Source organism: Chionomys nivalis, chromosome 26, assembly GCF_950005125.1.
Source record: "Chionomys nivalis chromosome 26, mChiNiv1.1, whole genome shotgun sequence".
Lineage (NCBI taxonomy): Eukaryota > Metazoa > Chordata > Mammalia > Rodentia > Cricetidae > Chionomys > Chionomys nivalis.
The window spans coordinates 33556511-33581681 of record NC_080111.1 but is presented as its reverse complement, the minus strand read 5'-3'; the positions used below and the strand labels follow the sequence as shown (position 1 = coordinate 33581681).

Below are 25171 nucleotides of genomic sequence, written 5' to 3'. Positions count from 1 at the left end.
CTTTCTTCATATGTCAGTATATGTCCTTGTTGTTAATGTTTAAATTTCCCATAACAAGCAACAAAAATTTTCCTACAGTAATCTTTGAAGTCTCCAGGATGAAGATGGGGCCCCACGACATCAACTCAATCTGGTTTTTATGACGTCATGAATTTTTTTTTAAGCGCTAATATTAGACCTGTTTTTTGGTACCAACTACATGAGACAATTTCGAATGATGCACATTTTTGACAATGCTCTTGCCAGACCTTCTCAGAACGCTCTGAGACTAGTTACAATTTTCTTAGGTCAAAGGTTAATTTGGGAATTTTACCATCATTTGCTTTCACAGGACCCCCTAAGAAGAACGTCGCCCCCATGTCAGCTAGAAGCAATCTTAGAGGACAACATCCCCTCTCCCAACAGAGTTTGCCCTCAGGGTAGGGACATCTTTTAGTGGTTGGTTTAGGGTTGAGGGGATGGGGTGATATTTTTATGGACTTAGAAAAAAAAAAGAAGAGGAAGAAGAAGGGAGATTAACTGGTTTTATGGGATGATTGGTATTTGTGAATTACTGTTTATAAAAAATTGTATTGGTACTGTTTCTTGTATATTGATATATTGAATATTGAATGTGAGTGTTCCTACCTCTATTTTTGTATGAGTATGCTTATAACTTTGTCTATATTGTATTGATACATCTACCATATTACAATGTACATTTCTACCTCTGATACTATGACATTGTTTACAGTTGAAGATCATTGTCTTCATATATTGCACAGTTCTTTATTCTTTTAGTCTTCAAGTTAGATAGTTATTGAGAATTATATGTTTGTCATATTTATTTTTAAGTTAATCAGGTCTTTTAGTTACATAGAGATTATATTTAGTATAGATAGTATGATGTTCAACCTCTTCAAAGAGCTGTAGAAAATGGTCTTTAATCTAACCTAAAATTTCTGTGCCAACGAGACACAATTACTCCTGGCAATGCCACTCTACTCCCGAGAGAACGTTGAGCACCAAAGACACTCCACTGGGAGCTTTCTTCTTGGCAGAACTCGCCTTTGGGTTAAGAAAAGCCCATACCTCAACTTCTGACAAAGATACAGAATATCCCTAAGTAGATGAAACAGGATTGTCTTATCCTGCCAAGTCAGGGTAGGATAGTTCTAAGAATGGTATGTCAGTTATATTAGGCCTTAGCCAAAGTTGGTTGGCTAAACATTGCAAACGAGACTTTGGGTGATTGCCCAGGTAGTCAGTTGTCTCTGTCAATTGTTGCACATTTTGGATATCTCTCGATTTTTAAGTAATATTTATTCCCTTCTCAGATCTTTGACAGAGTTGAAGATTATATAATTGTAGTTACTCTCTATGTTATTTAGACTCCTTGAGATAGAATGTTTAGCAAAACTTTTGTTCTCAATATTGTTTGTTATATTTATTATTTGTTATTATTGTATATAGTTGTATTTGGTTTAGTTCTATCTTATTTAGACAAAAGGGGGAGATGTAGGGATATAGCCCCACCCATTGGGGGCGTGTTCACCTTGGGCTAATGTTTGCTGATAAATCTGCCGGGCATGATACCAGCAGCCCTTTTTTGCTCTGCTTTTCCTGTTCTCCGCGGGAACCTGTGGTCCTGTAAGTCTATTTCCTTATTAAAGCTGTATATATCTTTATAATCTGTCTGCATTCATTTACAACAATGTACAACAGGCTACGGGATAACACTTCATTCTAACTATACGTGGCAATGATGTTATAGTAGGGGATCCAGATGTTTAACAGGCTCCAGGATAACACTTCATTTTAGCTGTAGATGGCAAAGATGTTATGGCAGGGAATCCAGATGTTTAAATAGGAATGAAAGAGAATCACCATCATCTCAGATATGAGGAACAGCTTACTTTTTGCCAGATTTCTTAATTCCACCTGTGGCTAGGGGTCCCTTCCCCGCAGCCTTGGCTTTTAGCTCCTCGAGTTTCTTCTGCTCCTCTTTTTGTTTCTGCTTGTAAGCCTTATCTTCCTCGTCCATTTCCTTGGCCTGCTTCTTAGGCTGTTTCAGGTGCTTCTTTTTGCCACCTTCCCGGCCTGACATGGCGCCTCCAGACACGCCCTTCTCCAGACCCTGATCCTAAGCCGTCTCCTATAATTTCTATATCTTCCCTTTTTCTTTTCAGAACAAGATAACTAAATATTATCTCCTTTGTTTATATTTTTTTACCATTACCCATAGTAACTTGTAACCACCTCCACCTCAATGATGACATAAATCATGACCTAATGAATGACCAAACTGCTTACCCCAACTCTTGGGAATATGGGAACCATGCTTTTGAAATTATTTTTTGTTGTCTGTGGGCAATGGCATCTATAAGGGTCCCTGAAATAAACCTTGGATAATTTCAATTCATGGGAGAACTGCCTGTATTATCTCTTGCCAAGTCTTCGTGTAATGGGAAAGTGGAGGAATTATCTCAAGTTCTGGCTAGTGTAGTGCATGAAGACCATCTTAGATAGTAATCTTGGAATTGTCCTGAATAATTTATAGCCCAAAGCTGACCTTTGGAGGAGCGTAGTCAGTTTAGTGGCATTACCACACTCTAGGAGGAATCAATGGTGTGGGGCCCTAAGCCCTTGTTTAAGAGTTAATGGTCACTGCTCAGAATGATAATGGTTTACTGTAGAAAACCTTTTAAGTGCTATATGTAGTAAAGCTCAAAGCAGTTAAAGGAGCATAGTTTTTTATTTATGTACAGAATTCAAAAACTTAATTTTAAGTTACTTGATAGAGATTTAGACCCAAAATCATGAACAGGAATTAAAAAGAAGCCTTTTATTTAAATTAGATTTTAGATGTAGTGCAAACTGATCTTATTAATAAATCCTGTAGTCAGATAGTAGGGCTGAAAGCTGAAAGATCAGAGAAGCACAGCATCCAGCCACTAGATCTTAGCTCTATAAAGTTCCCAGTCCAATGTGGGAGCCCCTGTGTGACTCATTTTCCATCTGGAGTCATTTCAGACTTAAAGATTCTATTTGAGTCCAAGATACCTGCTGTTCTTCTTTTAGTAACACTGAGGGCTGTGAATAACACCTGTGTTAGCCAACAGAAAAAGCATTTTGCCCAGCTCAAAAAGTCCATTTTTTTCTATTAAAATTTGGGCTAGTGTAGGCCAGCCAGGGGGACTCCTTGTTAGTGATTAGAAGCTGCTTAGCTGAATCAGATAATGCACAGGTTTGAGCTGCCTCCAAGCACAGTGCAGGGAGGTGGGGAGCTGACTGTACTGCTTTTGATTTGCCTTTTGACTGTGTTTAGTATATATGCTGGCTGAGAAATAAACTCGGGCTCTTTTTTATTGACCTTTCATCCTCTAGGTCTAACCTATGATTCTGTCTTCATTTCTCTTAATCTAACTTTCCTTAGCCTCAGCATTCCCTCCAATGGAAGCCATAGATAAATGTTGTTAGACTCACCAAATGGGGTATCCTGTCTCCACAAGACCTCAGACTGAATGCTGTTTCTACAAAACACTCAATCCTCAGCTCCTCTCTCTTACCACCTTATATTCCTCTCTCTGCCCAGGCATGCCACTTCCTATCTGCAACTCCTTAGTGATAGGATTAAAGATATGAGACACCAGCTTTGACTCTACAACAAACTGTTGTGACTACTGGGATTAAAGGTGTGTGTCAGTATTGCCTGGGGTGTAAGGCGGGCCATGGCATCTGTTTTACTTTATGATCTTCAGGCAAGCTTTATTATTAAAATATAAATGAAAAAATAAAATAAAAAAATTAGAAGCAAGCATCTGAGATCAAGAAGAGAAATGTAGAACTGTTTATCACCAAAGAGTATAAAAAATATTCTGAGTACAAACTGGGGAAGGTCCATCATTTTCACAAACAATGAATAATATAATTAAATTATGGTTCACAAAATCAACAATATGGATGACACCACTGACAAAACAGGGCACAAACACAAATCTACACACACTCACACACACACACAGACATATATATTATTGTTTCTTAAAGAAGAACAACAAGTTTCTAATCTAATTCACTGAATCACTGGCCATCACGCATCCTGTACACTCCTGTTCTCTCCTTTACCAATAATAGAAAATGGGTTCGGTGAGAAGGGCTGTTTCACCAAAGTTTATAATATTAACTTGAAGTCTTCTGATGTTTTTACCCTACAGAAAATAGATTTGATTACTGAAAGCATCTCATTCTCTTTTGATAAAGAAAATAATGTCTGTTAGGATCACTACCATGTTGTTTTCTACAATTGGTGATGGAATCCAAGTCTGTATTACAGTGAGGAAATGAAATCTTTTTAAATGGAATTTCAAGGGAACAGATTTTTAAAGAATCATTGTACATGTAAATCAACTTGATTTACTCCATCTACTTGGTGTTCCAAGCACTTCTGAAAGCAAGGTTACTGCTACTTTTTTGTGTACGTTTGTATATATTTTGTGTATGATATTCTCTGTATGATTGCTAGAACTGATCAAAGCTTCAGGGAGTCAGGGAGGTAGAGGAACAGGATGAGAAATTAAAGGAGCTACAAAATGAGATAGAGAAGCAAACAAATAAGAGTACAACCCCAGGCAATGCTGGCTTAGTGATCATGTCTCTTGGGGGAAAGATGGAGGATGATGTCAGTTCCATCTAAGTTGTCAATGTGGACTATGGTGGAAGAGCAGAAGAGGTGGAAGCTCACTTTCATGGCTGTGGTTCAGTCAAACATGTTACTACAGTCTGTGACAAATTCAGTGGCCTTGCCAAAGGGTTTGCATATATAGAATTCTTAGACAAAGAGTCAGTGAGGACTTTCCTGGCTTTAGATGATTCCCCTTTTAGAGGGAGACAGATCAAGGTGATTCCCATCAGCACAACAGACTGGTTTCCCATGTGCCCAATACTGTGCCTGAACTACCAATTACAAAAGCTCCCAATCTTGATTCTACCATGCTTTAAACAGCTGGCCCTTGGTTCAAAAAACGAATTTTAAAAAAGAAAGTAAAACAGAAGGTGGAAATTAATTTTTAAAAAAGATATACTGTGGAAGGGGGAGAATCTCATAACTAACTGAGGAGGGACCTGCTCTGGGCAGTAGGGCAGGCCCAGGGAGTGACATATTCCCTCTGGAGATTCAATATGGACACTTCTCAAATGTGCAACCTGCTTCCGGTTTCCCTGCTCCACTTCACTCTCTTTGGGCCTGCTCAAGTGTAGGTGGGCTTGGATGGCAGGAGGCCTTTTTTTTAAACCTAGAGCTCTGAAGAGCACCAATCTGTTCAGCTTGTTTCTTTCCCTCATCTTCTCTCTGTCTTTTGCAGTCTTTGCCTCTTCCTGATTTACCGGGTCTAGACATACCCTACCCTTCTTTCCTCGGGGCTCCTGTCACTCCAGTTTGTCTGATCAATTTTTTTGGTTCCTTTTTGTTTATTTTTCTGTCTTGAATGTCTTTCTTTGCAGATTTTTGTAGCGGAAAGAACTCACTCCCAGTGCATTCAGTGTAAATCCCACTTACCGCAGGGGAAAAACACTACTTTTTTTTGGGAAGTTACGCAGTGCTGTTTTTTTTTTTTTTTTTGGTGTTGTTGTTTATCAGGTGTTCTTTTTTTGTTTTCTTTTTGATTACATTTTTTGCCTTTTATTTTGAGGGAATGGGAAGAAGTGGGAATAAGGAGGTGGGAGCTGGATTTTGTTTATTTTTTAAACTCAATAACAAGTAATGGGTTTTTTTTAAAAATAATGTGTCATGAGGAAAGTTGTTTATGAAAAAAAGAAAAATGATTTAAAATTTATTTTCTCCTACATGGATTATGGCCCAAGATGTGGCTTATACTCTATCTACTTGCCCAACACAGTGCATTCCTGAGAAATGTCTGCAGATCAGAAACTCCTTTGTCCCCTGGAACTAAGCTTCACTGGATCACATCATTGCAGCTAGTGGTAGCATCACATTAAAAGCATTTTGAACATGCATTGCTAGATCAATATCATCATTTCTTACCACTTCCTAAACTATTTGTAATCTTTATAACACAAATCTGAAATTGAAATGCAATATTGAAAACTTCTGGAATCTAGACCTTCAGTTTACTAATGATCTTCCCAATGCACACCTAGAGCAGTGCCCATGTGTGTACTCTGGACAATCACAATCATATCCTGAATTCCCAGAGACTCCCCTACCCCAATAAATTCATATACAGGGAGGCTCAGAGGACAAGGGACACTGCCAACATGAAGCACATAAACCAACATAACTACAGTCTTGCTCATGATCAGTCCAAGTCACAGCAGAAATTACAGTTCAACAGACCTGAACACCCAACACTCACCACAATATAGCTTGTGATCTTCCCTCCTACTCCTACTGCAGAGGCAGAATAGAATCATGGAAAGAACCCACAAACTGTCTGCTACTAGTACTCACCATTGCTAACCCTTCCCATAATTCCCCACTGGCTAGGGCCACCTAGCTGGGATTCACAATATTAGCAGTTCCTCTATAGGAGGATCAGAGAGCAAATGACTCAGACAGCACAGTCCTTCCAGTTCTGCCCTCCCAGCCCAGCAGGCAGGGCCCTAGTTTAGATAGTTTGTATTTAGTACACATAATTCGACTCTCCTACACCACATCCTGTTTTTCATCCAAAGCACAGGGTCCTTGTGTGCACATTGCATTGCACACTCACTTTCCAGTGCAGCCATCCCATTGCCTCAGAGATGGGAAATCCTGAAGACAAACACAGGTCACATTCATAAAGGAATCATTGTTCCTGTGTAACTATGGTTACTTTGTAACTGTTGTTAAACAAAAACAGACCATGAATTAGAAAACAATCAGGATCATGTTATGGCTCAGAGGGAGCAAAGACAAAGTGAATATGATGCAGCTTTAATCTCAAAAATTATTTTGAAAACTTGAAATAGACTTTATGGCCATGTGCTCCAGAGACTAAGGATTTGTATTAGAGCACAATAAGTATTTCTCATGTATTTTTGCTAAAGATGAAGACCTTATTCCAGAAAAGTAACAGTCCTGTTAAGCAGGGACACAACATTTGACCCAGATATCTGTTTTTGATGAACTATTGTAAATATCACAATTAGGTTTCAAGATAAGGTCAGACCCATACCTAGATTGTTATTGTCTGTGGACTGCAAACAATGGTCAATCAGGACAATCATACAGGATCACAATTGAACTCCTGATTCCACATAAGTAATCTCAGTTGAAGGAGGAAAGCTCTTACCCTCAGGCCAATTTCTCACTTCCTGCACTGTGTCTCCACCAGCTTCAAAGTTGGTCAATGAGTTCAATTCTTATACCAATCCCTCTTCATTTCTAAATCCCAAATAAAAGCCAGAATGAATAGCAGACACTCATTAACTGCTCTATTTTTCTTTCTCACTGACTAGTGAAGGAAAAACCTGGAAGGAGTTGCAGGACTCTCTTCTCACAACTGGGCAACAGAGACAGGATTAGAGGTTCAAAATAATTCTCAATTACATAGCATGAGACAAGCCTAAAGTATAGGAGACATTGCTCTACATAGAAATCAACATAACTTGAAAGAAATGAAATGAAACTCTCAATGACTTAGAAACATTGGAAAACAGAAACAAATAGAAATAACAGCAGCAATATACTTAAGAAATTATTTGAAACTGATACCAAACAGTGATTTTTAAAGTGAAAATAATAATAATGCACTTTTAGCTGGGCAGTGGTGGCTCAGGCCTTTAATCCCAGCACTCAGGAGACAGAAGAAAGTGGATCTTTGTGAGTTTGAGGTCAGCCTGGTCTACAAGAGCTAGTTCCAGGACAGGCTGCAAAGCTACAGAAAAACCCTGTCTCAATACACCAAAAAATACACTTTTAAGATTAAATAAAAATTTCTATATTGATTTTAAAAAAGAGTAGGCCCTTCCCTAGGAGAGGGGGTGTCATTAACAAGAGGTAGATTGATGGTACCCATATACATATGTTGACTGCTGAGATTTGTAACCGAATACATAGAGTTAGTCAATGGCCTGTTTTTCAAATCTCTGAGCTGACATAACTCTGTCAAGCAAGCTCGATCATATTTCTTACCAAAAGCAATCTATAGATTGTATACAATGCCCATTAAAATCACAGCAAAATTCTTCAAAGATTTCAAAATAACAACACTCAAATTCATTTGAAAAACAAAAAACTCAGGATAGCCAAACCAATCCTATACAATAAAAGAACTTCTGGAAGCATCACAATCCCTTCTTCAATCTTTACTACAGAGATACATTACTGAAAACAGCCTAGTATTGTCATTAGAACAGACAGGAGGACCAATGGAGCTGAATAGAACACCCGGATATCAATCCACGTGTTTCTGAACACTTGATATTTAATAAGAAAGCAAAAAATATCAAATGGAAAAGAGAAAGCATATTTAACTAGTGGTGCTGGCATAACTGGATATCAACATGTAGAAAAATCAAGATAGACCCATATCTATCACCATGCACAAAACTCAAACCCCAATGGATCAAAGATCTCAACATAATGCCAGCCACACTGAAAATTATAGAAGAAAAAGTGGGAAGTACACTTGAAGGCATTGCACAGGGAACCACTTCCTAAATATAACCGGAGTAGCACAGACACTGAGAGAAACAATTAAATGGGATGTCCTGAAACTAAAAAGCTTCTGTAAAACAAAGGACATGATCAACAAGGCAAAACCACAGCCTACAGAATGGGAAAAGATCATCACTAACCCCACATCAGACAGAGGTCTGATCTCCAAAATATACAAAAAACTGAAGATATTGGACACCAGAAGAACTCATAATCCAATAAAAGTATGGAGTAAAGACCTAAACAGAGAACTCTCGACAGAGGAATCTAAAATAGCTGAAAGACAATTAAGGAAATGTTCAATATCATTAATCAGAGAAATGCAAATCTAAACAATTCTGAGATTACATCTAACAACTGAAAGAATGGCCAGGATTAAAAACACTGATGACAACTTATGCTGCAGAAGTTGTGGGGAAATGGAAACACTTCTACATTGCAGGTGGGAATGCAAGCTGATATAGTCGCTTTGGATGTCAGTGTGGCAATTTCTCACAAAATTAGGAAACAACCTTTCTCAAGACCCAGTAATCCCACTTTTGGGTATGTAACCAAAGGATGCTCAATTGTACCACAAGGACATGTGCTCAACTATGTTCATAGCAGCTTTGTTTGTCATAGCCAAAATGTGGAAACAACCTAAGTGCCGCTACATAGAAGAATGGATAAGAAAAATGTGGTACATTTACACAATGGAGTGCTACACAGCAGAAAAAAAAAAAAAACGACATCTTGAATTTTGCAGGAAAATGGGTGGAGCTAGAAAATATTATTTTGAGTGAAGTAACAAAGATACAGAAAGATAATTATCACATGTAATCACTCATGGGTGGTTTTCAAGCAGAAAGCAAAGAAAGCCAGCCTACAAATCACAAATTCAGATCTTAGACAAAAATGAGCATGCTAAAAGAGACTTACAGAGTTCTAATCTACATGAGAAGTATAAAGTATAAAAAGACAGAATCTCCTGAGTAAATTGGGTGCATGGGGACCTTGGGAGAGGGTTGAAGGGGGAGTGGAGAGGCAGGGAGTGAGGCAAAGAAATTGTAGAGCTCAGTAAATATCAATAAACAAATATCGATCATATATGCAGAGGATAGTTGCCTAATTGCAAATTCAGTGTTCCTTGACTCAAGATAACCTTCCTAATCTGGACATCCACACAATCTGGAATGTGTTCATTCACATAACATTAATTTACCCATGCTGGGCAATTACAAACCTTTCCTGCTACCATGGTCAGGCCTTTTTCATAGTGGTGGCTCCAACATCTGATTGCCTATGCTGTGCCCCCTGCAGTGCACACAATAATCTATTCTTCCTATTGAGGTCTGAGGACAGAAGAAATGCTCCATATTCAAATCTTTTTCCTTCAATGCATTGGGCAATCAACTACATGGCTCAAATGCATTATTTTATTTTGTTTTGTTTTATTGGTTTTGTTTGAGACATGGTATCTCTGTAGCTTTGGTGCCTGTCCAGGAACTAGTTCTTGTAGACTACACTGGATTCAAACTCAGAGAGACCTGCATGCCTCTGCCTCCTGAGTGCACCACCACTGCCAGGCAAATACATAATTTTAAAACTGTGAATTGGTACAGTCATTTAAGAACTTTGAGGGTGTAATATAGAGGACACTCAAGTTTGCGCAGGAAAGCAACAGACAGGGACCAAGGCCATCTGAGTCAACATAACAGAAGTTGTCTCAGAAACAATAATTCTATTGGGATGGAAATGCAGCTCTTCTAGAATTAATATGCTATTCCACAGAGAAATCACAATACACATTTAGAAGATTAATAAAGAAAACTTTCTTTAATGATGTTATGCGTTGATCTCTGTCCAATGCTCAAAGGGAGCTAGGTTAGACAGATTTTGCATTCAATATATGCTGTTATCCATAAGTATCCCTTAGAATAATGGTCCAGATTATACTCTGAACAATTGAAATAGAAGCAAGCAACTTGCCAGTCTAAATATTTAGACAAAAGTATTCTCAGAATATTCTCTTAAGTACGCCAATGACCTGTTACAGCAAGTCATTCTTCACTGACAGGGTTCTACGGTGAAGATCATGAGGGAGGAGAAAGACTGGACTGGACAAGTAAAAGATAAAAACGATAGGGTGGGGAGGTGGTGCAGAAGATACCTCCCATACCTGAAGAAAAATAGCATCTTAGACGGGCAGTGGTGGGGCACACCTTTAATCCCTGCGCTGGGGAATTTTTCGAGATGGAAGTTTCCCAGTAGGTTTGGAGCCTGTCCTGGAACTCTTATAGATCAGGCTGGCTTTGAATGCAAAGAAATTCACCCGCCTCTGCCTCCAGAGTGCTGGAATTAAAGGTGTGTACCACCACCATCTGACAGTGTCTTTTTATTTTTAAATCAGTGATGGCTTCTTTGAAATGGTTTGGAGTCAAATATCTGGACAATCCTGGTGAACAATGTATACCTGGGCATTCTAATCTCTAGCAGCCCTAATTAGCAAATACCTAAAGTCTGGGTGTTTTAGATGCCATTCTCCCTCTGCTAAATTCTACTTTGTAAGACATAATTATTTTTTAAGAATTGTTCAATCTATTGTATCGCCAATTCTACTCTTCTACATTTGGTACAGTAGTGGAAAGCTACACAACACGTGAGATGCCTTTGATAACCTCCACAAATTTAAATATAAATTCAGATCATATTTAAAGCTTAAATGCAAAGTGCTCGATATCGAGAAGATATTGGAGAATCTAGGCTTCTCTGAGTTTTGCAACTTGTTTCCATGAATGCATGAACCCTGTCGAAGTTGACTAGGAAAGTGTTTTTACACACAACTTCCTGCTCCCAATACTCTAAGGAGATGTAGCCACAGAGCAAAGTTATTCAGATGCCTGCCCCTAGGTTCAGGAGTTAGCAGGGACCATGAGGAACTTCACATACAGGGAATATGGTGACGGGTTCCCACCCATGGAGATAACACCAAAGTGTTTTGCGCACCTTGCCCTCTGCTCCTCCCCATCAGGAGACAGCATTTCCTCACTCACCATGTTGTGCTTCTCCATTTTGCCAAAGTACTCAGTGCGTCATCTCCCTGCAACAGCAACTGCACCCAAGAACAAGAATCCACTGGTGCCAGCTCCACTTCAAAGCCAAGACTGAAGATGGCTGCCTGGAAGAGACCTGCACTGCTTCTGACTGGCAGGTCACCTGGAGTGCATGATTGGCTAGTGAGTCCTGAGTGACAAGAGCACCTCCCATCGGGATATAGTGTGCTTAAAGAGACAGAATACTGGTTCCTGTTCAATCCATTCACCCTAATAGAGAACTTCTTCAGATCTGAGAATATATACATTTCAATAGCACTTGCCCCTGGCTACAAATGCAATCAATGTCATTTTAATGCACTCCTAGGAACTTTCCCTTTTTCTTCCAGCACACTATGTGACATGTAAGGTGCACTGTGCTAGGTGGGTGGAGTAATTTCCTCTCCCACAGAGGTAAGGATGCCTAGAATACTAACAATTAAAGAGAGTTTTAAAGTTACAAAAGTAAATATTTGTTCTGTGGCTTCATTCTGAGGTCAGATGAACTGAAGGTACTTTTTACATGGTTTTCACAGGGATTTTACACAAAAGGAAAGAGAAAAGCAGGAACCAGATCTCGAGCTAAATGATTGGTCTTTCCCCCATTGGAAAGCTGGATAATCGCTCCATTGCTTTACGGGTTTTGTTCCCTAAATTCAAAGGGACAAATGAATAATAATAAAAAGCGTAGTTTTCATGGCAATTTGAATATGTAGAGAATAATGTAGCTAGAAAGAATATCTTCATGAGCACTATTGTTAGCCAGCACATCTCCCTCCATAGTCAGGTGAAGAAAATATACAACTGCAGTATTTAATATTCTCTACATCAGGGGCTGGAGAGATGGCTCAGAGGTTAAGAGCACTGCCTGCTCTTCCAAAGGTCCTGAGTTCAATCCCCAGCAACCACATGGTGGCTCACAACCATCTGTAATGAGGTCTGGTGCCCTCTTCTGGCCTGCAGGCATACACACAGACAGAATATTGTATACATAATAAATAAATAAATTTAAAAAAAAAGATCTAGTTCCAGGACAGGCTCTAAAACTACAGCGAAATCCTGTCTCGAAAAAAAAGATTCTCTACATCAACAGGACTGGTAGAATGAATCTCACCATATATGTAAAAAGTGGGCTTATTAGAAAGTCTCACAAGGTTTTGTCCAGGTAACTTAAGAATAGCTGCCTACCAATGACAATTGAAGAATCCAATAGCTTGCTTCTCAGCCTTTTGTCTAAGGTCAAGTGAAGAATCTAGTAGTTGTTCTGCCCACAAGGCTCTGTGACTCAGCTGGTTTTCAGTATTCATCAAAATTACAATGAAGTAGGCTCTATTGCTACTAAAGGAATGAGCTTGGTAGCCTGAGCTAGAGCACAGAGGCAAAACAGAGACTTTTCTTTTTCAAAGTACTTTATATGTGACTGCTGCTACCAGAATGTAAGATGCTGATTAAGTTGGGCCATAGTCTTTGTTGGATTCAGGTTTGTTGTGTGATTTCAAGATAGGATTTTTCTGTGTAGTTGTGGGACTCATTCTGTAGGCCAGTCAGGTCTCAAATGCAGAAAATCCCACTGTCTTTGCTCAAGAGTGTTGGTGTTAAGACTGTGCACAGACATGGGTTGGAGAGATGGCACACTGGTTACGTGTGTACAAACACCAAGCAGCTTAAGGAGTGTGCTATCATCTCAAATTATACAGATTAATGGAGGATTTTCCCATTTCAAAAACCTTTAAGTAAAATCTCTCTCAGGTATAATCAATTCTTTGTGTACCAGATAATCCCAGAGGTAGTCAGTTTTAAATACCAAAAATAGCCAGTCATTTCAACAGGCAAGACAGAAGGAATGATAAAAAAAAATTATTGCCTGCAGGAGGCACAAAGAGTGTGGGAGTTGTTTGCAAAACAGTATTGTTCCTCAACAAATGAAGCATGGAGATTTTACATAGGGAGTCTGAACATGCTCATGTATCATCTCCCTTTCCTTAAGCATGCTCAGTTAACAAGTCCACTTCTAACCATAATCACAATGTAAAAGCAGAGACATTTAGGGACATTCTTACATCAAAATCATGTAGGAACAAAAGTAAATTAGAAAAATGATGGACAGGTAGAATGAATCTCACCAAGTATTTTAAAAGTGGGCTTATTAGAATGTCTCACAAGCTGTGGTCCAGGTAACTTAAGAATAGCTGCCTACCAATGGCAACTGAAAAATCCAACCTTTTGTCTTAGATCAAGTGAAGAATTCAGTAGTTGTTCAGCCCACAAAACTCGGCATCTCAGCTGGTTTTAAGTATTCACCAAAATTACAAGGAAGTAGGCTCTAATGCTAGTACAGGGATGAGTTTGTTAACTAGAGCCAGAGCACAGAGGCAAAAAAGAGACTTTTCTTATTCAATACTTTATGTGTGACTGCTGCTACCAGAATGTAAGATGCTGATTAACGTTCGGTCATAGTCTTTTTTTGATTCAGATATTTTTTTTGAGTTTCTTTTTTTGTTTTTGTTTTTGTTTTTTCGAGACAGGGTTTCTCTGTGGCTTTTTTTTTTGGAGATTTAAAGACAGATTTTTCTGTGTAATTGTGAAACTCATTCTGTAGGCCAGTCTAGTCTCCAACTCAGAAAATCCCGCTACCTCTGCTCATGAGTCATGGTGTTAAAAGTGTGCACTGCCATCAAGCAGCTGAAAATGGGTTCTATAATCCCAAATTATACAGATTAATGGAGGGTTTTCCCATTTCAAAACCTTTAACTAAAATCTTTCTCAGGTATAATTAATTAATTCTTTGTGTACTAGATAATCACAGAAAGAGTCAATTTGAATGCCAAAAATAGACATCTCAACAGCCAACACAGAAGAAATGAGAAAATATTTTCTGCCTGCAGGAGGCGTGAAGAACATGGGAGTTATTTTCAAAAGAGTGTTTTCCTCAACAAAGAAAACATGGGCATTTTACCTAGAGAGTCTAAACATGCTTATGTTATGTTCGCCCTTTTCTTAAACATGCTCAATTAACAAATCCACTTCTAAAAATAATCACAATATAAAAGCAGGGACATTTGGGCAGCTTCTTACCTGAAAGACATGTAGGAACATAAGTTATCCCATGGTGCTATAGTGTGCTTCAAAACACAGCACAGTGTTTCCTTGCCATTCCCTCCCCCATCAAAGATCTTTTCTAGATCTCCCAAGGATGCATTTCAATAGCACTTGCCCCTGATTTAAATCAGACATTGTTGTAATCTTGCACTCCATAGGAACTTTCCATTTTTACTCCTGGACAAAATGTGGTTAGCTAGATTGTACAGTGCACTCTACTAGGTGGCTGGAGTTATTCCCTGTAGAATAGGTGGAAGGAAGCACTGAATATTAACAAACAAAGAAGTTTTCAGGTCACAAAAGGAGATGTTTGTTCTGGGGCTTCATGCTGAGATCGGATGTACTGAAGGTAATTTTTACCTGGTATCAGCAATTTCAGACAACCATGAGAGAAAAGCAAGAACCAGATCTCAAACAAGATCTTACCCCAATCTGAAGGCTAGATGATGGATCCGTGGTGTTTCAAGTTTAATACTGAAATGCAGAGCAATGTGGAAACTTGAATATGTAGAAAATAATGGTGCCAGGAAGAATGACTTACGTGTACTGTTCTTAGCCAGCACATCTTCCTCCATGGACTGCTACATAAAAATGTGCAGTGGCATTATTCAAGATTCTCTACATGAACAGGACTGGTAGAATGAATCTCACCATTAAAGTAGAAAGTGGGCTTAATAGAATGTCTCCCAAGCTCTGTTCCAGGTCACTTAAAAATAGCTGCCTAGCAATGGAAATTTGAAGGATACAAGAGATTACTTCTCAGTCTTTTCTCTAAGATCAAGTGAAGAATGTAGCAGTTCAGTCCATGAGACTCTATGTCTAAGTTGGTTTACAGGATACATCACTATTCCAAAGAAGTCGGCTCTAATGCTAGTAATGGAATCAACATGGTAGCCAGAGCTACTGGAAGGAGGCAAAAAGAGAGAACCTTCTTCTTTAATATCCTTTATATGTGTCTGCTGCCATGAGAAGGTGAGATCCAGGTTAAAGGTGGATCATAGTCATTGTTTGGTTCATTATTTTTTTTTTGTTTTCAACACAGGATTTATCTGTGTAGCTGTGGAACTCATTGTGTAGACCAGGCTTTCCTCTACCTCCTCAGTGATAGTGTTAAAGGTGTGCACTACCACCAAGCAACTAAGGGTGGATCTTATCATCTCAAATAATCTAGATCAATAAAAGGTCTACCCATTTCAAAAACTTCAATTAAGTAAAGCCCCACTCAGATATAACCATTTTTGTGTGTGTATGAATTAATCCCAGAGGTAGTCAGTTTGACTACCAAATATAACCATCTCAACTGCCAAATGAGAAGAAATGAGAAAAACCTCTTGCCTGCATGGGAGTTGTTTCAAAAGCAGCTTTTTTCCTTGACAATGGAAGCATGGGGATTTTACTTAAGGAGTCTGAGCATGCTCATATAATGTTCTTCCTTTTCTTTGGCATGCCCAGTTAACAAATCTACCTCTGCACATGATGATAATGTAGAGTCATTTAGGTGCATTCTTATGTCAGAGTCATGGAGGAACATAGGAAAATTACAAAAACAATAGAAAGAAATATCTCTATGTTCATATTGCATCAAAAGGTCTTAGTTGAAAATCAAGTAATTGACGCTGTGAAAAGTAGACTGTCAATCTTGATGCTTGACCAAACAGAAATGTGCCAACATCATAATTCTCACAGACATAAAAGATAGAGATCAAAAAACCAGAAAACTTCAAGAAAAATTGCCTAACAGCCCTCTATATAATGCTCCTGGATGAACGGTTATGAAGACCTCTATTAAATCCAATGCAAAGCTGCTTTTGCTCTGAGCAGGGTTACTAGCAGAAGGCCACAGTTGTTTCCATGCAAGACAAGAAGCAGTTCATTTTTAACTAGCCCTGGCTTGTAGTTTGCCTCAAGGGTATGACATCAGTGTAGAGAATTTCATTCATTCTTTTTTCTAACTTTTAAAAATATTTGGTTAATTGGTGTTTTCACTAAATGTGCCTGTGCACAGTATGTACAGAGGTCAGAAGAAGGGAGGAGATGCCTGGGGCTGGAATTAGAGCAAATGGCTAGCTAAAATGCAGGGTCCAGGAACGGAATCAAGGTCCTCTGTAAAAGCACCCAGTGCTCTAATTGCTGAGCCATCTATCAAGCCCCCATTTTAATTTAAAAGTTATCCTCATGAGTTGTTAATTAAAAAATATTACATCACTTTTTGCTTTCATCTCTTCATTCCATCCCTGCCCCCAAAACCTTCCAACGTCATCCCTGTCAAATATGGGTGAATAAGTAGGCTGAAATACATGAATGCAACCTCCTTCTTCCATTTTTTGTTGGATGTGTATATATAATGCACTAACTACTCATATTGGTTTTTTTCGAGACAGGGTTTCTCTGTGGTTTTGGAGCCTGTCCTGGAACTAGCTCTTGTAGACCAGGCTGGTCTCAAACTCACAGAGATCTGCCTGCCTCTCCTCCTGCTGGGATTAAAGGCGTGTGCCACGACTGCCTGGCTGACTACTCATATTGGATAAACAATTAAGGAACTATTCCCTTCTTCAGGCTAATTTTCTCAAATGGAGGAGAATTGTACTTTTTAATCATCTTCAGGTTTCTGACCTTGACTAGGCAACCTTGGACAAGAAACATAACCAAGAATAGAAAACGTAGGATAGAGAATACACTAGCTAAGAGGTATGCTACCTGCAGATAAGAGCACTGGGTATTCTTCCAGAACATCCAGCTTCTATCCCAAGTACATACAGAAGCTCTCTAGTATCTTTACCTCCAAAATCAGGGGTTCTGAGACCTTCTTCCAGATTCCCTGGCTTCCATAAGAAGAGGAGACTTGCACCATAAAAATTATTTTCCAAGCTGTGTGTGGTAGTAAAGTTTTTTAGTGCCAGTAATCTGGACACAGAGGCAGGAAGATCACTATGCACTTTAAAGCCTGTGCTACATAGTTTATATGCAAACATAAAGAGAAACACACAGGAAAAAAAAACTGAATAATATACAAGAAAAGAAGCACTGGAGAATTGGAACAAGATTTTTCTTGAAGTCATCTCAAGTGTCTGCTACTGGTGCCCAAATAATCATTTCCAAAACTAAATATAGTCAACACTATCCTGAGTGAGGTAACCCAGTTCCATAAAGGTGAATATTGTATGTACTCACTCATAAGTGGATTCTAGCCATAAATAAAGGACATTGAGCCTATAACCCGTGATCCTAGAGAAGCTAAATAAGAAGGTGAACCCAAAGAAAAGATATTGGAAGGAGACAAGATTCCCAGGCAAAAATTGGAAACTAGGGGGTGGGGTTGGGGTAAGAGGATATAGAAAGAAAAAAGTGAGAAAGGGGGATGGGTTCAAATGATATTAAAGCAACAGACTTAGAAAGGAATAACAACCTTTGGCAGTGTGGTATTTCCAGATTACTGTGAGGAAATTGAATTGCCTCAATGTGAGGGAAGTAACAAGGATTATGTCCAGGATGCAGCAGATCCTTTGGGGTGTCTCCATCTGAAATTGTGCCTTGTGATTAAAGTTAATGGGAGATGACAACAATCTAACACAATAAGTATGACAAAGGTCACATATTCATCAGGAATGAAGGAATAGGTCACTTCTCTCGGAAAAGGTGCAAGACCATGTGAAGTGCTTGCAGAGGGTGAAAGAAATACAGAATGTGTAGTAGAGATGGCAGTTCTAAATACCATCTAAGGCCGTGTGACCATTGCAGAAAAGAGAACTTTAACTGACCTGAGTGCTTCTGTTGTATTTTGTTGATAATGCATTTGTACAGTTATTGATATGTTCTTTTAGTTTTCTAATCATATGTTTCATTATCAATTATGAGTATATCTGTGGTATTAGAAATAATTTTTGAAATAAAAGAAAAATGTGCTCCAAGTGACATTGCCATTCTTCTAAAAAGATAATGCATTTGCTTATTTGATATGCTTATGCTATGTTTAGGCATAATTACAACGTGGTTATTAATTTTCATTTGGAAATTAATAAGTTGATATAATTGTATGCCAAATTGACAAGTGATTGATTATGAAAGCTGCTTTTGGTTGTTAACTTTGCTACATTTGGAATGAACTATAATTCCAAAAAGGAGAACACAGTTGTGATCTAGAACTTAAGGCAAGAAAACATGCCTTTGACTCAGATACTGAGGATGGATGACCCCTGCCTTTAATCTAGACCTTGAGACTGGAAGGCACATGCCTAGTCTGAGTTCATATTCTGCTCAAAGGAATGTGGGCTGTTATTTCTCTCTCTGCTTTCCCTCTCCTTGTCAGCACATGTATTCACTGTCATTGAAGTCTACTTCTTTGGGATTCCAGCATATACACTAAACAACTGAGACACCCTGTCTTGTAGGACTGAGTAACTACTAGATCTTGCACTTTCCAGTCACTGACAGCAATTGTTGGAGTGCAGCCTTTCAGTTATTCCAGTAAATTGCCATATGCACACACACTTAGACAGACAAGAGACAGACAGATATATAGATGGAGAGAGATATTTAGTCCTTAAGTTCTGTTACTCTAGAGAACACTGACTAATATACTGTGATTTTTAGTCAATTAAATTTTTAAACTTCTAGTTCCTAGCTTTTTTATTTATGCCATAATTACACACCAGAAGTACTTTTACCAAATACTTCAGTATCACATTATATACAAATGAAGAAAATAACCTTTCACGCAGTAATAGTCAAAAGAGTATGGGGAAAATGAAGTGTCATATTGAGTGTTATTTCTGATGAAAAATTTATCAAACACTATGAGCCATTATATCTATGGCAAGATTTAATCATTTGTTTTGATCAAATTGAAGCTTGTACATTCTATTTATCTTTAAATTTTATCTTGTTGTCATTTATTCAAGTCTATTAAAATTTAAAATTAAGTAAATGGATGCTTGAAAGGGATATACCACCACTAAAGCTTAAACCACAGCAAGGTAAAATCCACTGATATTTTTTATTGGATGTGTTGAATTAACAAACTGAAAATTTTTTCCAAGATAGATTTTCCTCATAATTTCTCAAATCCCTAGCTAGTAAATCATTGTATATTTAATACAAATATTTTAAGATTATTTTAACAGGCTCACATATTTAAAAGAGTGAAGAGTGCTTAGATAGTATTTCTTCCCTTGAGAATTATGAAGTTGGAATCTACAATAAGTGCTAATCAGTTCTCCGTTTTTATTTTAGGTATTGATTTCAGCATTCCCAAACAAATGGGTAGACCTTTGTTAGGTTTAAGAAACAGTAAAAAGAAAAGCAGTTTGAAACATTTGAGGAGGGGAAGTTTTCTTGACCAGGGTCTCACAAGATACTTTAGCCTGGTTTGAATCTATTGGTGATACTCCTGCATCAACTTGCTATCTACTGAATGAAATCTAAAGTATGAACCACCAAAATTAGCATGAATGATGTTTGTTTAATGTTTTTTTCATTTTTATTAATTAATGTATTTAATTATTAAAGATTTCTGCCTCTTCCCCGCCACCACCTCCCATTCCCTCCCCCTCCCCCAATCAAGTCTTCCTCCCTCCTCAGCCCAAAGAGCAAGCAGGTTTCTCTGCCCTGTGGGAGGTCCAAGGACCACCCACCTCCATCCAGGTCTATTAAGGTGAGCATCCAAACTACCTGGGCTCCCACAAAGCCATTACGTGCAATAGGATCAAGAACCCATTGCCATTGTTCTTCAGTTCTCAGTAATCCTCATTGTCCGTTATGTTCAGCGAGACCGGTTTTGTCCCATGCTTTTTCAGACCCCGGCCAGCTTGCCTTGGTGAGTTCCTGATAGAACATCCCTTTTGCCTCAGTGTGTGGGTGCACCCCTCGCGGTCCTGAGTTCCTTGCTCGTGCTCACTCTCCTTCTGCTCCTCCTTTGGATCGTGAGACTTCAGTCCAGTGCTCCAATGTTGGTCTCTGTCTCTGTCTTCTTTCATTGCCTGATGAAGGTTAATATTCAGGAGGATGCTTATATGTTTTTCTTTGGGTTCACCTTCTTATTTAGCTTCTCTAGAATCACGAATTATAGTCTCAATGTCCTTTATTTACGGCTAGAAACCAAATACGAGTGAGTACATCCCATGTTCCTCTTTTTGGGTCTAGCTTACCTCACTCAGGATAGTGTTTTCTATTTCCGTCCATTTGTATGCAAAATTCAAGAAGTCATTGTTTTTTACTGCTGAGTAGTACTCTAATATGTATATATTCCATACTTTCTTCATCCATTGTTCCATTGAAGGACATCTAGGTTGTTTCCAGGTTCTGGCTATTACAAACAATGCTGCTATGAACATAGTTGAGCATATATTTTTGTTGTATGTTTGGGCATCTCTTGGGTATATTCCCAATAGTGGTATTGCTGGGTCGAGAGGTAGGTTGATCCCGACTTTCCTGAGAAACCACCACACTGCTTTCCAAAGTGGTTGCACAAGTTTGCATTCCCACCAGCAATCGATGAGAGTGCCCCTATCTCCACAACCTCTCCAGCAGAGGCTATCATTGGTGTTTTTGATTTTAGCCATTCTGACAGGTGTAAGATGGTATCTTAATGTTGTCTTGATTTGCATTTCCCTGATTGCTAAGGAAGTTGAGCACGATCTTAAGTGTCTTTTGGCCATTTGAACTTCTTCTGTTGAAAAGTCTCTGTTCAGCTCAGTGCCCCATTTTATAATTGGATTGATTAACCTTTTACAGTCTAATTTCTTGAGTTCTTTATATATTTTGGATATCAGACCTTTGTCAGTTGCGGGGTTGGTGAAGATCTTCTCCCAGTCAGTGGGTTGCCTTTCTGTCTTAGTGACAGTGTCCTTTGCTTTACAGAAGCTTCTCAGTCTCAGGAGGTCCCATTTATTCAATGATGTCCTTAGTGTTTGTGCTGCTGGGGTTATACGTAGGAAGTGTTCTCCTGTGCCCATGTGTTGTAGAGTACTTCCCACTTTCTCTTCTATCAGGTTCAGTGTGTTCAGACTGATATTGAGGTCTTTACTCCATTTGGACTTGAGTTTTGTGCATGGTGATAGATATGGATCTATTTTCATTCTTCTACAGATTGACATCCAGTTTTGCCAGCACAATTTGTTGAAGATGCTCTCTTTTTTCCATTGTATACTTTTAGCTCCTTTATCGAAAATCAGGTGTTCATAGGTTTGTGGGCTAAAGTCAGGGTCTTCTATTCTATTCCATTGGTCGACTTCTCTGTTTTTATGCCAGTACCAAGCTGTTTTCAGTACTGTAGCTCTGTAATAGAGTTTGAAGTCAGGGATGGTAATGCCTCCAGACGATCCTTTATTGTATAAGATTGTTTTGGCTATTCTGGGTTTTTTGTTTTTCCATATAAAGTTGATTATTGTCTTCTCCAGATCTGTGAAGAATTTTGATGGGATTTTGATGGGGATTGCGTTGAATCTATAGATTGCTTTTGGTAGAATTGCCATTTTTACTATGTTCATCTTCCCAATCCAAGAGCAAGGGAGGTCCTTCCATTTTCTGGTGTCCTCTTCAATTTCTTTCTTCAAAGACTTAAAGTTCTTGCCAAATAGATCTTTCACTTCCTTAGTCAGAGTTACCCCAAGATATTTTATGCTATTTGTGGCTATCGTGAAAGGTGATGCTTCTCTGATTTCCCTCTCTGCTTCCTTATCCTTAGTGTACAGGAAGGCAACTAATTTTTTGGAGTTGAATTTGTAACCTGCCACATTACCAAAGGTGTTTATCAGCTGTAGGAGTTCTTTGGTAGAGTTTTTGGGGTTGCTTATGTATACTATCATATCATCTGCAAATAATGAAAGCTTAACTTCTTCCTTTCCAATATGGATCCCCTTGATCGCCTTATGTTGTCTTATTGCTATTGCTAGAACTTCAAGCACTATATTGAAGAGGTATGGAGAGAGTGGACATCCTTGTCGTGTTCCTGATTTTAGTGGGATGGCTTTGAGTTTTTCTCCATTTAATTTAATGTTAGCTGTCGGCTTGCTGTAGATAGCTTTTATTATATTTAGGTATGACCCTTGTATCCCTAATCTCTCCAAGACCTTTATCATAAAGGGGTGTTGAATTTTGTCGAATGCTTTATCAGCATCTAATGAAATGATCATATGGTTTTTTTCTTTCAGTTTATTTATATGGTTGATTACATTGATAGATTTGCGTATGTTGAACCAGCCCTGCATCTCTGGAATGAAGCCTACTTGATCATAATGGATAACTTTTCTAATGTGTTCTTAGATTTGGTTTGCCAGTATTTTATTGAGAATTTTTGTGTCGATGTTCATGAGTGAGATAGGCCTGTAATTCTCTTTCTTGGTTGGGTCTTTGTGTGGTTTTGGTATCAGGGTAACTGTAGCTTCATAAAAGGAATTTGGCAATGACTCTTCTGTTTCTATATTGTGAAATACATTAAGGAGTATAGGTATTAGCTCTTCTTGGAAGTTCTGGTAGAATTCTGCATTGAAACCATCTGGTCCTGGGCTTTTTTTGGAAGGGAGATTTTTGATAACTGTTTCTAATTCTTTGCGACTAACAGGTCTATTTAGATCGTTCACCTGGTCTTGGTTTAGCTTTGGTATATGGTACTTATCTAAAAAAGTATCCATTTCTTTTGCATTTTCCAGTTTTGTGGCATACAGGCTTTTGTAGTAAGATCTAATCATTCTCTGAATTTCCTCTGTGTCTGTGGTTATGTCCCCCTTTTCATTTCTGATCTTATTTATTTGCGTGTTCTCTCTCTGTCGTTTAATTAGTTTGGATAGGGATTTGTCAATCTTGTTGATTTTCTCCAAGAACCAACTTTTTGTTTCATTGATTCTTTGGACTGTTTTCTGTGTTTCTATTTTGTTGATTTCTGCCCTCAGTTTGATTATTTCCAGTCTTCTACTCCTCCTGGGCGCGTCTGCTTCTTTTTTTTCTAGAGCTTTCAGGTGTGCTGTTAAGTCCCCAATGTATGCTTTCTCCGTTTTCTTTAAGTGGGCACTTAGTTCTATGAACTTTCCTCTTAGCACTGTTTTCATCGTGTCCCATAGGTTTGAGTATGTTGTCTCTTTGTTTTCATTAAATTCCAGGAAGACTTTAATTTCTTTCTTAATTTCTTTCTTGACCCAGGTGTGGTTCAGCAGTTAACTGTTCAGTTTTCATGAGTTTGTCAGCTTTCTGGGGGTAGCATTGTTGGTGCCTTCTAACTTTAATCCGTGGTGATCTGATAAGACACAGGTGGACACTGATATTTTTTGTGTCTGTGGAGGTTTCCTTTGTTTCCAAGTATGTGGTCAATTTTCGAGAAGGTTCCATGAGCTGCAGAGAAGGTGTATTCTTTCCTATTTGGGTGGAGTGTTCTATAGATGTCTGTTAAGTCCATTTGATTCATTACCTCCTACAATTCTTTTAATTCTCTATTAGTTTTCTGTCTGATTGACCTGTCCATTGGTGAGAGAGGTGTGTTGAAGTCTCCTACTACTAGTGTGTGTGATTTGATGTCTGCCTTGAGTTTTAGCAGTATTTCTTTTACATAAGTGGGTGCTTTTATATTAGGGGCATAGATATTCAGGATTGAGACTTCATCCTGCTGAGTTGTTCCTGTTATGAGTTTAAAGTGTCCCTCTCGATCTCTTCTGATTGATTTTAGTTTGAAGTCAGTTTTGTTAGAAATTAGTATGGCCACACCTGCTTTTTTCTTAGGACCATTTGCTTGAAAAACCTTTTCCCAACCCTTTACTCTGAGTAGATGCCTGTCTTTGTGGTTGAGATGAGTTTCTTGCAAACAGCAGACTGTTGGATCCTGTTTTCGTATCCAATCTCTTAGCCCGTGCCTTTTTATTGGTGAATTGAGACCATTAATATTAAGTGATATTAATGACCAGTGGTTGTTAACTCCGGTTATTCTTATTGCTTTCGGTAGAAGAGTTTGTGTGTCTCCCTTCTTTGAGTTGTGCTGTTGAAGGGTCGCTAGATGCCTGGGTTATTGTAGGCAGTGTTGGCAATGTTGGATTCCTTGGGTTGTGATTCTCCTTCTATTACTGGGCTGGATTTGTGGCTATGTATTGTTTAAATTTGTTCTTATCCTGGAATGTCTTGTTTTCTCCATTGATAGTGAATGATAGCTTGGCTGGGTATAGTAGTTTGGGTTTGCATCCATGGTTTCTTAGTTTCTGTAGTACCTCTATCCAGGACCTCTGGCTTTCATGGTTTCCATAGAGAAGTCAGGTGTAAGTCTGATCGGTTTACCTTTATAACTTACTTGGCCTTTTTCCTTTGCAGCTCTTAATATTCTTTCTTTGTTCTGTATGCTTTGCTTTGTGTTTTGATTATTATATGGTGAGGGGACCTTTTTTTTTTG

At 38.6% G+C, this 25171-nt stretch overlaps 1 protein-coding gene across 1 annotated transcript; it reads right to left on the bottom strand.

The window, feature by feature from the left end:
* Positions 1-1891: 1891 nt before the first annotated feature.
* LOC130866982 (translation machinery-associated protein 7-like) lies at positions 1892-2086 on the bottom strand. Its single transcript, XM_057758664.1, has one exon. The coding sequence runs from the start codon at positions 2084-2086 to the stop codon at positions 1892-1894; it is 195 nt and encodes a 64-aa protein (XP_057614647.1).
* Positions 2087-25171: the final 23085 nt, after the last annotated feature.